The sequence below is a fragment of the Canis lupus genome, chromosome 5 (genome assembly GCF_003254725.2).
Source record: "Canis lupus dingo isolate Sandy chromosome 5, ASM325472v2, whole genome shotgun sequence".
Taxonomy (NCBI): Eukaryota; Metazoa; Chordata; class Mammalia; order Carnivora; family Canidae; genus Canis; species Canis lupus.
Genome location: NC_064247.1, coordinates 41,597,116 through 41,613,058, shown reverse-complemented (window position 1 = coordinate 41,613,058; position 15,943 = coordinate 41,597,116). Strand labels below are relative to the sequence as shown.

At 47.5% G+C, this 15,943-nt stretch overlaps 1 protein-coding gene across 1 annotated transcript in view; it reads right to left on the bottom strand.

Annotated features, from left to right (window-relative positions):
• Positions 1 to 854: 854 nt before the first annotated feature.
• Positions 855 to 15,943, bottom strand: part of ATPAF2 (ATP synthase mitochondrial F1 complex assembly factor 2) — a 17,919-nt gene continuing 2,830 nt past the window's right edge. The window contains exons 2-8 of the mRNA XM_025428155.3: positions 10,028 to 10,072; positions 9,619 to 9,764; positions 8,107 to 8,204; positions 6,682 to 6,762; positions 3,587 to 3,699; positions 2,946 to 3,061; positions 855 to 1,248 (exon numbers count right to left, since the gene is read on the bottom strand). Coding sequence (XP_025283940.1) covers positions 1,111 to 1,248; positions 2,946 to 3,061; positions 3,587 to 3,699; positions 6,682 to 6,762; positions 8,107 to 8,204; positions 9,619 to 9,764; positions 10,028 to 10,072 — 737 coding nt within the window. The 3' untranslated portion in view covers positions 855 to 1,110. The remainder of the gene's footprint in view (positions 1,249 to 2,945; positions 3,062 to 3,586; positions 3,700 to 6,681; positions 6,763 to 8,106; positions 8,205 to 9,618; positions 9,765 to 10,027; positions 10,073 to 15,943) is intronic.

Genomic DNA, 15,943 nt, shown 5'->3' with positions numbered 1-15,943 from the left:
GTCCAGAACAGACTGCTGGCAGTAGGCAGAGGAGACCGACGTGGACTGAGCCTTTCTCTCCGCTGCGTGCTGAGGGGGGACACGAGAGAGGCCACAGGCCCCAGCATCACCAAGGCGGAGGCTGTGGCTCCCTGTGTCTTTAAGTTTGGGTGCAGGGGCCAGAGGACCCTCTGGAGGTTAACAACACAAGCTGGGTCTCCCCTGTCACCTCTGTAGCCTGAGCTTCATCTGTGAAGTGGGGATGTGACAGGACCTCCTCCGAGCAAGTCAGGGCTTCAGGGAGAGCATATGGAAGGTGTGGAAAAGCACCTGGCATGTAACCAGGGCTCGATGAAGGGGATGATACCATTTCATCACTCGGAGTGCCAGGACAGGCGGCTCAGAAAGCCTTTTCTGCCTGAACTCTCAGACTCTTCCTGCTTCCCTTGCACTGGGCCCTGGCACCAGTAGACTGCACCTGCCACCCAGGGTGGAGCGAGTGTCCATGTCGGGAGGATACAAGTCAGGCGGCCTTGCCCTGCCTGCCTGGGCTTTTAACCCACAAACAATACATGCTTTCTATCTTCAAGAGTTATTTCTTCTAAAATACTAGAACAAATAGAAATAACTGGCTTAGAACAAAAAGAACTCACTTTCAGAAGAAGACTGTTTGATTAAAAAAACAGGGAGAAAAAAAAGTCTTTAGGCTGAGGGCCACAGAGTTGTCTGTTGATATGATTTCCCCAACTGTGTGAGGTTCCCAGCTCCAGGCAGCAGGGAGAAGACCATGCCATGGGAGGTAAGCCGTCTGGCCCTGGTGAAGCCCAGACGTAGCAAGAGGAATGGAGGTATGAGTGAAAACAGGGCTCCACGCGTTTCCAGGGCAGAGAATATTTTTAATAAAATATTTTTAATAAAATCAGCTTGAGAGAAAGTCACTCATATGCTTGGCCCGCTTGCTCACTCGCTGCCAGCTGGGGTAGGGGCACCTGGGTTGGACTCGAGCTGACTTTGACAGGCATTCTGGGTCCCAGGGGCATTTCAGAGTACCACCGAGCTGGCCCTCTCACCCCCACAGTCTGGGGGGGGGCGTGCAGTGGCCATGTAGCCTCCATCCTGCTGGGCCAGGCCTCACTGCTGCAGGAGCTTGTGCTTTACCGTGGTGCTCTCAGAGCAGAGGTGGATGAAGAGGGTGCCGGCGGCCGTGCGTGCCCGCAGCTCCTGCAGCTCATAGTCATGGGCCCACTCGATGTTGCCCCACTTCTGGATCTGAGGGGAGGACAAGACATGCTGGGTAGCTGCCAAGTGCCTGGCTGCCTACCTGCCAGAGCCACATTCTGTCCCTGTAGCCAGGCTGAGGGGACTGGGCTCCAATCTTGCCAAAACACGAGACCCACACAGGCGAGGCAGCAGGTGAGAATGTTCGGGTGGACAGAGCAGGCTGATGGGGCACAGATGGCTTGGGAGGGGGCCAGTTGAGGCCCAGGGGCACCCAAACTGCTGGGTGGGCCCAGCCCCCAAACCACACATGCATCTCCCCAGAGGGGGCACAACCTGCATGTCGTCTTCCTCCCACAAAGAGGCTGTTGTGAGGCCGCCTGCAAAATGTCATCCTCTACAAGCTGCCTCCCCAGGCTGGGCTGCACATGCCCCTCGTGTGGGTGGGATAAATAAATCAACTGAGGCCACATGGCTGCTTTAGTTCTGACTACCCAGGGGGCTGCAGTATTAAAGCAAGCTGTGCTGGGCATGCAGGAGCAGGCTCGTGGACTCTCTCCAGAGCTCCAGCGACTGGAGGGACGAGCCCCAGACTCACAAGGCGGCTGTCCAGATGGCAGTGTGACTCCAACCAGAACCTGCTGGCTCCTCCCCGCCTGAGGCCCAGCTGCCCCAGCCCATCCGGGCACACACCACACAAGCTACCGGCCTTTCTGGCCAGTCCCATCTCAATATGGACAACTGTGATCTGCCAACTGAGAAGCACTTTATATTTTCAGAGGACAGGTAAGTCCCTGCTTTGTGGTGGGTCAAACCTGAAGGTCAGAGAGTGATGGCCTGGCTCGGGGCCCGGGGTCAAACGTGGAGCCCCGCCTGGAGAGGTTTCCTGGCTCTCCGCCTCCCTGGCCCTCATACCCCCATAAATCACCCTCTGCCTGTTTCATCGTTTCTAGCTAGTCTCTTTTGTGGTAGAGAAACAGTTTTTTCCCCTGGCATTTTTCTGAGCAGATGACTAGACGGACTCGGGAAATAATGTCATTACAAAACGGTTTTCATCATGCTAGGAGCCGACGTGTAATAGCAATTAACCTTCTGAGGGTGGAGAAGAAACAGAAAAAAGACTGCGGAGAATGCCATAATTCTCAGAGCTAAAAAATGCAAATGACAGTATAGCAAAACCGTATTAATTTCAAACCCACTAAATGGAAACTTCTGTACAGACAGCAGCCACCCATGCTCTCCATTGGCCAGATGACCCGCAGTGTGAGTCAGGGTGCCAAGGCTTATTAGCTCAGCCTCCTTGTGGAGGGAATGAAAGCTGCACACGGCTCCGTGTCAGTGGGGCCGCTGTGCAGGTGTGCCAAGCAGATGATCCTGATCTGCCTACGCACCTCGATCTAGAGCCGCCCAGCCCTGGCTCCAAACTCTGCTCCAGCATTTTCCGGGGGTGTGACCTGTGCCTCACGTTCCCCCTGTGTAAAATGAGGTAACGACAGCCCCCACCTGGCCAGTTGTTCAGAAGAGAGGAGGCGAGGAGGGGAGAGCTAAGCATGCTGGAACGCCATGGCAGATGTGCTACTGTTTTGCTCTATTACGGTTTCCTCACAATACTTTCATTGGCCCTTAATTTTGGTTTCTGGATGTACATGAAAGTCACAAGAGGCCAAATCTACATAAAAGCATTTTAGAGGGGCTAGCTACCTCACCCCATTCCACCCCCTGCCCTTGGGCTGCTGGCTACACCTCACCTGGTATTCCTCCTCCAGGCGGGACAGTAGCACAGCCTGCTCCACCGTCAGGTGCAGGTCCATCAGGCCCAAGGTCAGGACCATGGACTTGAGCTGGGTCACTACAAACTCAATCCCTGCCGGGACACAAGCCAAATGAGGATCCAGGGCCCCCCCACTCCAAAACAGGGCAGTTGCCAGATCTACTCTCGGTGAGTTCCTGCAGCCCCAGAGAGGTACAAGTGCCAGGTGGCGGACAATGGTCACAGGGGACATGTGCTTTCTGGCTGGCACTGGATCCATTCCCCATTCTTCTCAAAGAGCATTTGGATTTCCACTGGGGGTGTGATCCCTCTTCTGCACCTGCCCAGGGTGAGCACATGACCTGAACAGGGCCAGAGGACTCCACCCCTTGGTCCAGTGACTGGTTCCCAGATGGGCATGTGACTTGAGCCAGGCCAATGAGCCTTGAAGTCAAGACACCTGGAGAAGAGATAGCCAACTTCCTCCTGGGAGGGTGAGAGCCTGCTGTCCTCCTTGGACTGAGTAGAAGGGTTAGCTAGCATCAGAGCCACCCCCTAGAGTGCTCCTGTGACACTCTGGGCTTCCAGGGCCCATGCCCATCAGGCCACCTCCGGGCCCACACAACACAGTATACATACCTTGTAGGGCCCACATGTTATAAGATGCCAGGTGACTGATGAGCACTTCTCGAGTCCTGGCTGGGATGCTGGGCCCCATTATGCTGGTAGAAGAGCCGATCTCCACATCATATCTGAAAGGAAAAGGCTTCAGCATGTCCCTATCGTGCCATGTGGCCCAGCTTTTGCCTGGAAGCAAAGTCCTCAACTGTTGAGCATGCATATGCTCCGTGAAGGCTAGTCTTAGGAATTCTGGGAGCAGCTGCTGTGGTCAGTGGCCTCCTGACCTAATCATTTCGTGTCACTCCAGAGCTCTGCACTCATCACCCCATGTAGATGCCTGAAATTCTGACTCGTTTGCCTAGAATCTCTTTCAGAAGCATGGGATGCTTGTTTTTTGTATCTTTTAAGAATTTTTTTCATATTTGAGACCACAAAAGATTTCTTTAAAAGGTTATTTTCCTGGGGCACCTGAGTGGCTCAGTCAGTTAAGCATCTAACTTGATTTCAACTCAGGTCATGATCTCAGGATGGTGAGATCAAGCCCCGTGTCAGGCTCCTCACTGGGCGTGGAGGTTGCTTAAGATTCTTTCTCTTTTTCTTTCTCTCTCCTTCTGTCTCTCCCCCTCCCTCTCTAAAAAATTTAAAAATAAATTAAAAAAACAAAACTTATACTCCTTGAGGTGCCTGGGTGGCTCAGTTGGTTACACATCTGACTGGATTTCAGCTCAGGTCAAGATGTCAGGGTTGTGAGACTGAGCCCTGCATCGGGCTCTGCACGGGGCATGGAGCATGCTTAAGAGTATCTCTCTCTCTCATTGGTGAGGATTTGGAGAAAGGGAAACCCTCTTATACTGCTAGAGGGAATGCAAGCTAGTATAGCCACTCTGGAAAACAGTATGGAACTTCCTCAAAAAGCTGAAAATAGAGCTCCCCTATGACCCAGCAATTACACTACTAGGTATTTACCCCAAAGATACAAATATAGTGATCCCAAGGGGCACCTGCATCCTAATGTTTATAGCAGCAATGTCCACAATAGCCATACTATGGAAAGAGCCCAGATGTCCAACAACAGATGAATGGATAAAGAGGATGTGGTGTATATATATACACAATGGAATATACACTCAGCCATCAAAAAATGAAATCTTGCCATTTGCAATGACATGGATGGAACCAGAGGGTATTATGCTAAGTGAAATAAGTCAATCAGAGAAAGACAATTATCATATGATCTCACTCATAGTGGAATTTAAGAAACAGGATCATAGGGGAAGGGAGGGAAAAATAAAACAAGACAAAATCAGAGAGGGAGACAAGCCAGAAGAGACTCAACCATAGGATACTAACTGAGGGTTGCTGGAGGAGAGGAGGTAGGGGGATGGGGTCACTGGGTGACAAGCATTAAAGAAAGGACATGATGTAATGAGCACTGGGTTTTATAAGACTGATGAATCACTGATTTCTACCTCTGAAACTAGCAATTCAATATGTTAATTGAATTTAAATTAAAAAAAGATTCTCCCCTCCTCTGCCCCTTCCCTCTCTTAAAAAATTATATTCTTTACAATAGTATTTTTTTAAAAGATTTTATTTATTTATTCATGAAATACACAGAGAGAGAGGTAGAGACATAGGCAGAGGGAGAAGCAGGCTCCCTGCGGGAACCTGGAATCAGGACCTGAGCCAAAGGCAGACGTTCAACCACTGAGCCACCCAGGTGCCCCTACAATAGTATTTTTTAAAATATTTTTTTTTAAGTAATCTCTGCACCCAAGACGGGGCTCGAACCCACAATCCCGAGATCAAGAGTTGCACACCCTATGGACTGAGCCAGCCAGGCACCCCAAATTTTCCTTACAATAATCTTTGCATGTGTCCTGTACCATTCAATCATTTTTTCAAATATTTATCAAGCCTATACGGTATACAAGCCTTTGTTCTTGGTCTGGGACATAAGCTGGCTTCAGAAGCGATACATTTTCAAGAGCAATAATAACTATATAAAAGACAAGAAAAGCAATTTTTTTTCATTTTTTTTTCCTACGTAGCTCATTTTTCCTGTTGGTTTAGAAACACTCTTTCTGAAATTACTCATAGTACAAACAGAACACAGTAAATGGCCAAGTTGTTCTGTAAACTCTTAAGGATGAGAATCCAAGTGCCATGGAAAGTGGACAATTTTGTTCTAGAGCAGAGATCTCCAGGCACCTACACTATTACTACATTTCATTAGACTCTGAAATGATACCACATCTTCACAGCTCTTATACAGTATCGTCATTGTTACATTTTATTTGATCCTTTAGTGCACTGGCTGAGCCTTTTACTCTAAAACCCAAGGATATCTGGCACACTGTGGGCACTCAGGGAAACAAATGTGTACAGATGAGAAGGGCAGGTATCACTTTTGTGAAAAATGCCATGCCAGACTACTCTGTGTAAGCTTATGAAATACTACAGTCAAGGTAGTACCAAGGTAGCAGCCCTTCCAAACTCCCTTGGAATGAAATGAAATTGAATTTATTTTGCCACCACATCAATAGTTTGTTCAATTTTGCACAAAAGAATCTTTTTGCAAAGGAAAAATACTGGGTATCATCAATGCCTAAAAGCCTTATGTCTATAGGATAAATGTTACTGGACTTATCCTCACATGTATACATATCATGTTTGGGATTTAGTTTAATAGTACAACTGTGACAGTGACTGATGATAACTGCCCAGATCTGTGCCTTTACCGTGTGCCAAGTAGGATGATAGGCATCACTTAGTTTATGTTTGACCACAAGCTGAGAAGCAGGGATTATGAGGCCCACTCAGACAAGGGAGCTCAGAGAGCTGAAGGCACTAGCCTCAGGTCACACAGTCTCCATCCCTATACTCAGCACTGTATGCAATGATAGCAGGTACTTGGTGCCTGGTGGTTGACACTAATTTTGAGGAGCACTTTTTCCCAAGGTGTCCAGCCCTAGCCTTCAACATCCAGGAGGTACTGAATCCCATGGATGCTCTGAACTCAGAAAGTCAATTAGCTGAGGGCTTCTGTGGTCCAGTGTGACCCCTGACCTCACCAGCCTGCCTGCCCAACACTGGGGGATTGTGCATCTTACCTTTTCTCGGCCCATTCTATGATTGGGTCCCACTCGTTCTTTTGCAGTTCTACTAATGTCGCTGGTTCCTCCACCCTGTAGCTAATTCATTGTAAAAATAACCTTCATTAATAAAAAAGTATAATTTCTTCATTCAGTGACAGACTGAAAAAATATAAAAGGCGAGAGCAGCAAAAAGACTTCTCAACTTCTCCCACCCAGCCCTACAAGTATTTCCCTAAAGCAGTAGATCTCAAAGGGTAGCCACGAGTCCATTGGCAGATCATCCGCCTGGGAACTTGTTAGAAATGCCTGATCCCAGGTCCCACCCCAAACCTATGGAAAGCAGAACCTCTGGGGGTGGAGACCAGCAATCTGTGCTTTAACAAGCCCTCCAGGGGATTCTAATGCAAGCCTGAATTGGTGAACCATCATCTTAAATGTCCCCAGTCGTTTGACAGGTCAAGGCTTGTAGATCAATGCCATTCTAATAACCAATACTGCACCCCTAGATCCATACCCACCTGATCCTAGGATGCTGTGCCAGCTCAGTCACTGCATCCCTACCTCCCCTGAACCCTCCCAAGAGACTGTGCCCCTGGCCACAAATGCCTGTGAGCATCTCATGAGCCCGCATGGCTACAGATACAGCTGCTGGCGTGGATGCCTGATACCACCTGATGCCAGACTGTGCTACTTGTTTTGACAGAGACATAGAAATGGGAGTCACCTATGGAGAGTGAGAGCCAAGGCCTCAGTGGATGAGAAGCCAAGTGGGTACCATGGAAAGCCACACTGTGGTGTGAGCAGAAGGAAGAAGGGAGGTCATGGGTGTGCAGGAAAATGGACTACTGAGATGAGTGGGATGTGGGGCAGCTCAGGATTCTAGAGCACCTGGGCCCGCAGACATGTGCTGCTCAACTACGTCTGCTGTTTTTCGAGCCTTCCTTCAATATCACTGACTATTTAGCTAAAGAACTTAGACATGTGGGTAGAATTCAGAAGTGGAAGGAGCCAGCTCCTGACATCAACAAGTAACTATCTGTGTGTGCAAGCTGACGAGTGAGGACAATTATGCCTACGTGAGAATGGACAGAAGTCCAAGATTGGAGGCCCCACTGGGGGTTGCCAATTGACCCCATTGGTCCTGGAGCCTGTAAGAGCTGCATATACTACCACCCCACCCCAGCCCTGACCCAGGTACAGTTGTCAGGCTGCAGGAAAGGAGTGCCCAGTGCTCTGACACTGTGGCAGCCTGAGGAGCCTTCTCTCCCAGGGATACACAGGGCAGCTAAGTAGTGATGTCAAGCAGACCGCCTCCCTGCCCTGGGAGATAAAGGAGAAGGGTCTGCCTCTTCTTCCACTGATAAGGGTCTGGGCAAATGAGGCAAACAGCCCCAGGGACCCACTCACTGCAAGGGGAATGCCCATCTAAATGTCAATTACCAGATGGTGTCGGTGTCAAGAAACTTCACAGCCGCCCGGATCAGCTGGTCCTTGTTCCTCTGGGTAGGGTTGTCTAAAGATGTGTTGCACAACGTGGTCTGAATCAAGAGGCAAAAAGCCCTGTCACCACCACTGGGCACAGGCAAAAGCACTGCATTCCAGACAAATACTGCCTCCAACCCACACCAACACCCAGGGAGTGCTGAAACCAAACCAAAGCCCCTGACTCCAGGCATCTATACCACCTCAGCTGTAGCACATCTACTGAGCGCGTGCAACAGCCAGGCTCTGTGCCAAACGCTGTGTGTGACAGCCCATGGGCCCTAGGGATTCTCACAATGCCTCAGTATTAATGAACCGCCCCCAGGTTTCATGCTCTCCACTACCAGGCTCTGCTGTATTTCATTTAATCCTCATGACACCCTTTGGAATAGCTACTATTATTACAACCATTTCAGAGATGTAGAAACCGAGGCTCAGAGAGGTCAGTTACTAGACCTAAGCTACCCTTTGGTTTCCTGATCACCGTACAGAGCAGAATGAGCCAAACCAGAAGAAGGGTGACTTTGCCAGCTAGGATCCTTAGGTACTATGACAATTAGTTAGTAGTATGTCATAGTACAATTAGGTATTATGACAAAAGTAGTCATGTCACGCTAATTTCATCAGACAGCCAAAGGAGCAGGCTAGCCCGGTGGCAAGGTATGAAGACGCTGAGGACATCCGCCTGGGTCTGTATGTCAAGGCCAAGCACAGGAATGACCAGGACGACAACTCCGTTTCCAGGGTTGACTGAGTGCTAGCTCTATGCCAAGAACCACGCCAAAGACTTTCCAGGCATCACATTATCCCATCCTGACCACCGTGCTCACCTCTCGCAGATGGAGACACGGGACTGAGAAGGTGACAGTCTGGAGCCTGCAGAGCCTGGACCCGAAGAGTTTAGCCAGCCCCTTCCCCGGCCTGCTTCAGTGCCTCAGTGAGCCACCTGTATGTGGGATGGGGCACCAGCTTCAAGGGCAGCTGTCTCACCTCACCCACCTGGCCCCGTGGGTTCCTGCACTCAACGAATACTGCATGCCATCTGAACCTCGGGCCAGGGCCGGCTATGGACTAGCAAGAGAGATGTGGCCCTGCCCTTCTGTGCTCACAGGGTGGTGGAAGAGACAGACTATGAGCGTGCAAGCATAAAATGGACAAATACAAATTGCATAAGTGCTGGCAAAACAAATGAACAGGTGTCATAAAAGAAAATAAGAGAGCTAGGCGGACAGGGAAGGTGACACCTATCCTGAGACCAGAGGAGGAACCAGCCATCCAGTATGGCGTTCTGAGCAGGGGAACTATGGGGGCCAAGCCAGGAGCGGAATGGACAGCATGTTCAAGGAGGCAAGTATGGCAGGAGTCCACCCCCGAGGGCCTTATCTGAATTTGGAAAGGAGTTGCAATTTTTGCCAGGTACCCTAGGAAGCCAGCGGCAGGCATCGGGGTATAGGTTCATGAACTTGTTACCAGGTGCATGGTGTAGAACTTGATGGTGTCCTGCTGGGAGTCCCATTCAGTGGCCACTGCAATGGCCAGGGCCTCGCTGGGGACAGTAAAGAGCTTGGCTTGGGGAGTTTTCAGCTTCCTGTGGTCCAGGTTTATCTCAAAGCCACCTTGAAAGATCAGATGAAAACCTCTCAGGGATTGTTAAGTGGAATCGAGTGACCATTCCTATATTTAGCTACTTGAATGGGTACAGACAAAGACAACTGTGAGTCCCTTCATGGAGGGCTTACAGAAACCCATCCAACAAAAGCACGAAGGGTAATCTCACCGCTGAAACTGGCTAGAGATGAAAAATGTTTCTATCCATTCACAGAATAAAAAAAAAAAAAGAAAGAAAGAAAAAGAGGCAGTCAAAATTTCAGACACTCACCTTCACCCTGTGTGATGCTGACATTCTGATAAAACCTCTTCCTTTCTGTAAAAGAGATTTTTCAAAAAGGCAGTTTTAAAATAACATCGAGACAGCTCAGGAAATGACAAGACCAGCTTGTGTCATTACTGCTAATGCTGATTGATTGGCTTGATTTTCATATCACTATTCAAGGTCTGCCCTGCTCTACGCAACATCAGCAGCAGCTCCTGATTAAAGCTGAGAGGAGGAGGGCATTTGCTCTCCAGGGATGAGGGGGGCCTGGGACACACTGGTCATGCTCCCGTTGGCCCCGGAGCCCAGGCACAGTCTGATCGCAAAGCATCTGGAAGCTGCAGGCCATCTGACACAACAGATTTTTCTAGCATCTTCTGCATTAACTTCTAAGCAGGCTCCCCACCCATACCACCCCCATCAGCACTGCCCCCACGCCAGTACAACATATGCCAGTTCAAAGATAGTGTCTGAATGTGATAAAGCCAGTGTGGACATGCGTGTACACGTGTGTGGCATACAGGAGGTAAGCAGAGATCCCAGGAGCATCTCTCATCCTCTCTATCCAATTAATTACCCTAATTAGCCAGCATGCCTGTGTATTCAGCAGGAACTCCAAACATTTCCTTTAAGGGGAAAATATGTGTCCTGTGATATCTGAAAATACCCTGACTAAAACCTTAAATGAAAATGGAAACAAATTCCCCCTCTTCTACTTGGAGGGCTTAACACTGAGAGTGCCTCATTAAGAATTATGCAGGTCATAATTATAAAGAACAGGTCACATTTTGAAAGCTAAAGACCATAACCCAGTTATAACATTTGTGATGAACACAAAACCTTGACTCATTCACTTGTTGTTCTGTCACATATTCACTGGGTACTAAAAGCCTTCAGAGTCCCTGATTGAAAGTTACTTGTTGGAAATAATGATGCAACATGAGGAGGAGGAGGAAGAGGAGATTTATTCATTTTTAATGCTTTAAAAAAAGCCCAAAGAACAAAAACCAAGCTTAAGTTAAAATTAATTCAAGCAGACTATGAAAATCAGGAGAACTTTGTTTGTGTGTGGGGGGAAGGCTGGTGGAGGGAGGGCGTCTGGTCTCCAAACGTGGTATTTTTAGGTTTTCCACATCACATCAGTTTTTTTCACCGATCTCATGCTCTGTCATTGATGCTCTCACAAAGAGGACCACAAATTCCATTTCCACAGCTGTGCTTTACTCAACGAAGGCCCAAAGTGCTTTTTGACAAAAAAGTTGCATGTCTACCATGTGCCAGGTACCATTCTAGGTACATGGGATAAAACAGTGAATAAAAATGACAAAAATTGCTGTCTTTATGGAGTTTAAATACTTAAAAAGGTGATAGGATCTGGCCACCAAGATGATGCTGTATTATTATAGTGTGAGTTACTACCTTTATCTGAAATTGTAATAGTGATTCACACATTTGACATCAAAATGGAAACTATGCCACCCTGGTGCTTTCGAATGCCCCTAGTTCACATCTGGAGGCCTCTTGGGTCTGTCTGGAGGCCTTGACTGAGGCACTTAGACGACATCCAGTATGTTCTCCAATGCGTGAACTGGGCAACAGGTCTAAAGCAGGAAGTGGGAAGAGCTCTGAAAGCTGACTCATCATCACTGGGGGAAGGATCTGCTCCCATCAGCAGGAAGTGCCAGTGGAGAGCATTCTAGCACATAGCTCGAAGCAGCCCTGGGAAATGGGCCCAAGAGACCTGGTCTCAGGGCAGAAACTGACAGCACAGGCTGAACCTAAAGATGCCAGAGCAGTGAAGTTTCCCACGAGGAAGGTTTTTTTTTTTCTTTCCTCTGCTTTGCTGGCCAGGCCTTGGTTCCTCTGTCCTGGCCAGGTCCCCCTCTGTGTCTGATTAAGAAGAAAATACTGAGGGGCACCTGGGTGGCTCAGTCAGTTAAGTGTCTACCTTCGGCTGAGGTCATGATCTCGGGGTTCTGGAATCAGGCCCTGTGTTGGGCTTCCAGCTCCCCGCCTCTCCCTTTGCCCCCCCACCTCGTGCACTCTCTCAAATAAATAGATAAAATCTTTTAAAAAATTAAGAAGAAAGAACTGGAAGAGAGTGGGAAAGATAGAAGGGAAAGGATGGGTCAACCAAAATTGCTCAAAACAGCAGTAAACCATGCAGAAAGAGAGGAAGCCCCAGGCCAAAGGAGCACAAAAGTTACAGGGCCCCAGAAGAGGGCAGGCCCACATGCAGCATTTTTTAGATAGGTGCTCTCCCAAATGCAACGGACACATGGAGGGGCAAACTTCAGTCTTGGAGCAAACATTGGTGAGTACTAACCCTGTTCCTGGAAGTGGGTTAAGTCCTGGGAATCAGAATCAAAGCTTGCTTGTGCCCTCGAGGCACTTCCTGTCTGCTGGGAAGGTAAACACTGAACCAGCCAAACAATAAAGTAACTGATGGCCAAAGTATGGGGAATACTGGAAACACACACCAGGAATGACTAATCTCATCATGGGGCAAAGGAAGACCTTCCAGTGGTCAGATTTCATCTGAGACATGGACTGGCAAGAGTCAGCCCATCTGCACTGACGGATTAGTTTTTTGGAGGGGTGGGTGTGTGTAAGGACTTTCTAGCGGAAGAAATAGCTTATACGAAGGTCCTCAGCCTCATGAGAACATAAGAGTTTGGAGAACTGGAAAAAAAAAAAAAAGGTCAGAATGACAAGACTGTCTAGAGAGGATGGTTAGAGATGCCCAGAGAGGGTGGTAAGGGCCAGATCTGGGGGATGGGGCTGGTGAGGTCACAGTATGGAGGCAGAGGGAGCCAAGTTAGGGGTTTACAGGCAAACAAGGGCAGGAAAATTCACTTGGTGGAATCCATGCCCCCCAACAATGTTCTTCACCTGGGCCTTCAAATGCCTAGGTTCACAGAAGATAAATCATGAGACCAGGAACCTCTGAAGCACCCGTGTTCAAAATGAACACCAGAGTAGCTGACAGCAACAGGACCCTCATCTTTAAGGATGATATTAACAGCCTAGCCTTGTAGGGTCACACAGAACTCGGGTCTATTCTGACTATGAACCGTTCCCTTTACAGAACATCTGTTTCCGTGGCCACAAGAAAACAGGCTATTTAAGCAGAGAATAAAAACCCAATCATGTGGTAAATGGTGAACTGGAAATTAATGCCCATCAGGCCCCATTTTCCTATGAGGTCACTTCATAAGAAAAAAGAGACACGATGTTTTCTGTGTCACTTCCCTTACATTCCTCCTCCTGTCTCAGGTGTCACAGACCAGTGAGTGATCTTTCTACCAGCCTCAATTTTCCTCTAGCCTTTGCTTTGGAAAGGTTCAAAGCCTCAGAACTACAACTCCCACAGTGCACCAGAACAGAGGAAGTGCCCTCTCAGGGCAGTCTCAACACCTTTATCTTTTTAAACAGTGCCATCTGGCGGACCTTAAGCCTTAAAGCTAAATTTGACTTCAGGCATCTCTCCATCCATAATCCTAGGGCGGCTCCAACCGTTTTCAGGTATCAAAATTCTTCAGACCAACTATTTAAGAACTCTTACAACTCAATGATAAAAAGACAACCCAATTAAAAACTGGTCAAAGAGGGACGCCTGGGGGCAGCCTGGTGGCTCAACAGTTTAGTGCCGTCTTCAGTCCAGGGCCTGATCCTGGAGACCTGGGATAGAATCCCACGTTGGGCTCCCTGTGTGGAGCCTGCTTCTCCTTCTGCCTAAGTCTCTGTCTCTCTCTCTCTCTGTGTCTCTCATGAATAAATAATTTTTTTTTTTTTTTAAAGGGACGCCTGGATGGCTTAGTGGTTGAACATCTGCCTTTGGCTCAGAGCATGATCCCAGGGTGCCAGGATCGGGTCCCGCATTGGGTTTTCTGCATGGAGCCTGCTTCTCCCTCTGCCTGTGTTGCTGCCTCTGTGTGTGTCTCTCATGAATAAATAAATAAAAACTTTAAAAAATAAATATAAATCAAAACTGGCCAAAGAATCTGAAGAGATTTCTCCAAAGAAAATATACAAAATAAGCACATGAAAAGATTCTGGATGTCATCATCATCAGGGGAACGTAAAACAAAACCAGGAGAAACCACTTCACACCCACTAGGATGGCTATAATAATAATAATAATAATAATAATAATAATAATAATAATAAAACAACCACAGATAACAAGTGTTGGCAAGGATGTGGATAAGCTGCGACCTCCATACACTAGTGGTGGAAATGTAAACTGCTGCAGCCATCTTGGAAAAGTGTGGTAGTTCTTCAAAAAGTCCGTTACCATGTGACCACCAATTCTACTCTTTGATATATTATCTATGAGAAATGAAAACATATGCCCAAACAAAAAACAACAGAAAACTTATGCCCACATAAAAACTTGTATACAAATGTTTACAGCAGCATTCAGAATAGCCAAAAGAGGGAAAACAACCCAAATGTTCATCAGTGGATGAATGGATAAGTAAGATGTGATACAGCCATACAATGGAAAATGACTCAGCTATGAAAAACAACAGAGTACTGATACATGCTAGAACTCAAATAAACCTTGAAAAGACTAAATGTAAAAAAGCCAGCCAGAAAGGACCACATTCCATTTACGAAATCTCCAAACTAGAGCAATCTACAGAGACAGAAAGTAAAACAGTGGTTGTCTAGGGCCAGAGGGATAGGGAGGGAAGTAGGTGAGAGCTAAAGGGTACAGGGCTTCTTTTGGGGTGACAAAATGTTCTAGAACTGTGGTGATGGTTGTACAATGCTGTAAGTATACTAAAAACTGCTGAATTATACACTTTTTAAGTGAATGAATTATAAGTGAATTGAATCTCAATAAAGCTGTTTAAAAAATTCTTCAGGGCAAATGCATCTGCCATAGCAATTAATGTAAATGAGCTAAATAACTAAATCGTTCTTTCCAAATTGCTCTAGCATCATGAGGAGGGGTTGGTCAACTTCTCCCATAAGGAGCCAGAGTAAATATTTTAGGCTTGGCAGTCATATGGTCTCTGTTGCAACTAGTTAACTCTGTAGTTAAAGTAGCCTTAGATTATATATAAATGAATGAGCATGGCTGTGTTCCCATAAAACTTTATTTACAAAAACAGGTAGCAGGCTGGGCTCTATCTACAGTCTCCCTCAACCTAACACAACCCCTCTATGCAGACAAGCCAAGTAATGCCTCTGAGGTGTTAGAGACTCTGAGAAGCTAAACGACTTGGCCAGGTGACAATCTGTAAACAGAGGAGACAAGACTTCCAGCCTTGACTTCACTGGGTGTTAGTCAGCCAAACATGCAGCCTCTCCAGAACAGCTTCCTCTCTAAACACCTGTTGGATCTCTAACAAATGGTATAGAGCTGGACCACCACATACCCTCAATACAGGTCTCCTTGCTACAAATCTCCAACACCCCAGTTACCCTTTCCCAAACTCCTCCTCTCCTGACAACCTTCAATGGCATGGCCATTCCTAAAGAGCCAAGTTCAATCAGCTTGCCAGAGTCTTCATGGAGAAGGCCCCCACTTGGGTTTAATATTCCACCATTCCAAAGACTCACAATGGTAATATCTTTGCAGTGCGCTTATAGGCCTGGTTTCATACACCTCCCTCCCCCTGGGCTTCATTCTTTCATTCCTATTCTTTTTCATGTTTGACTATCTACCATGTGCCAGGTACTTCCAAGGGCCTAAACTAGTAATGTCTGCAGTAGAAAGAAAGCAGAGATGGTAGATCAGGTGCCACCATAATGAGAAGTGGCATCCACTAATCTAAATGAACCCTCTGCCTGTGCCAATTTAAGTGAACTCCTGTACATGTCCCCTTTGCTCATGTTGTATCTTCTTGGAATGTTGTAAAGGAAACTGTTTTCCTTTACACATTCACACAGACACTCTCCACTCCAAAT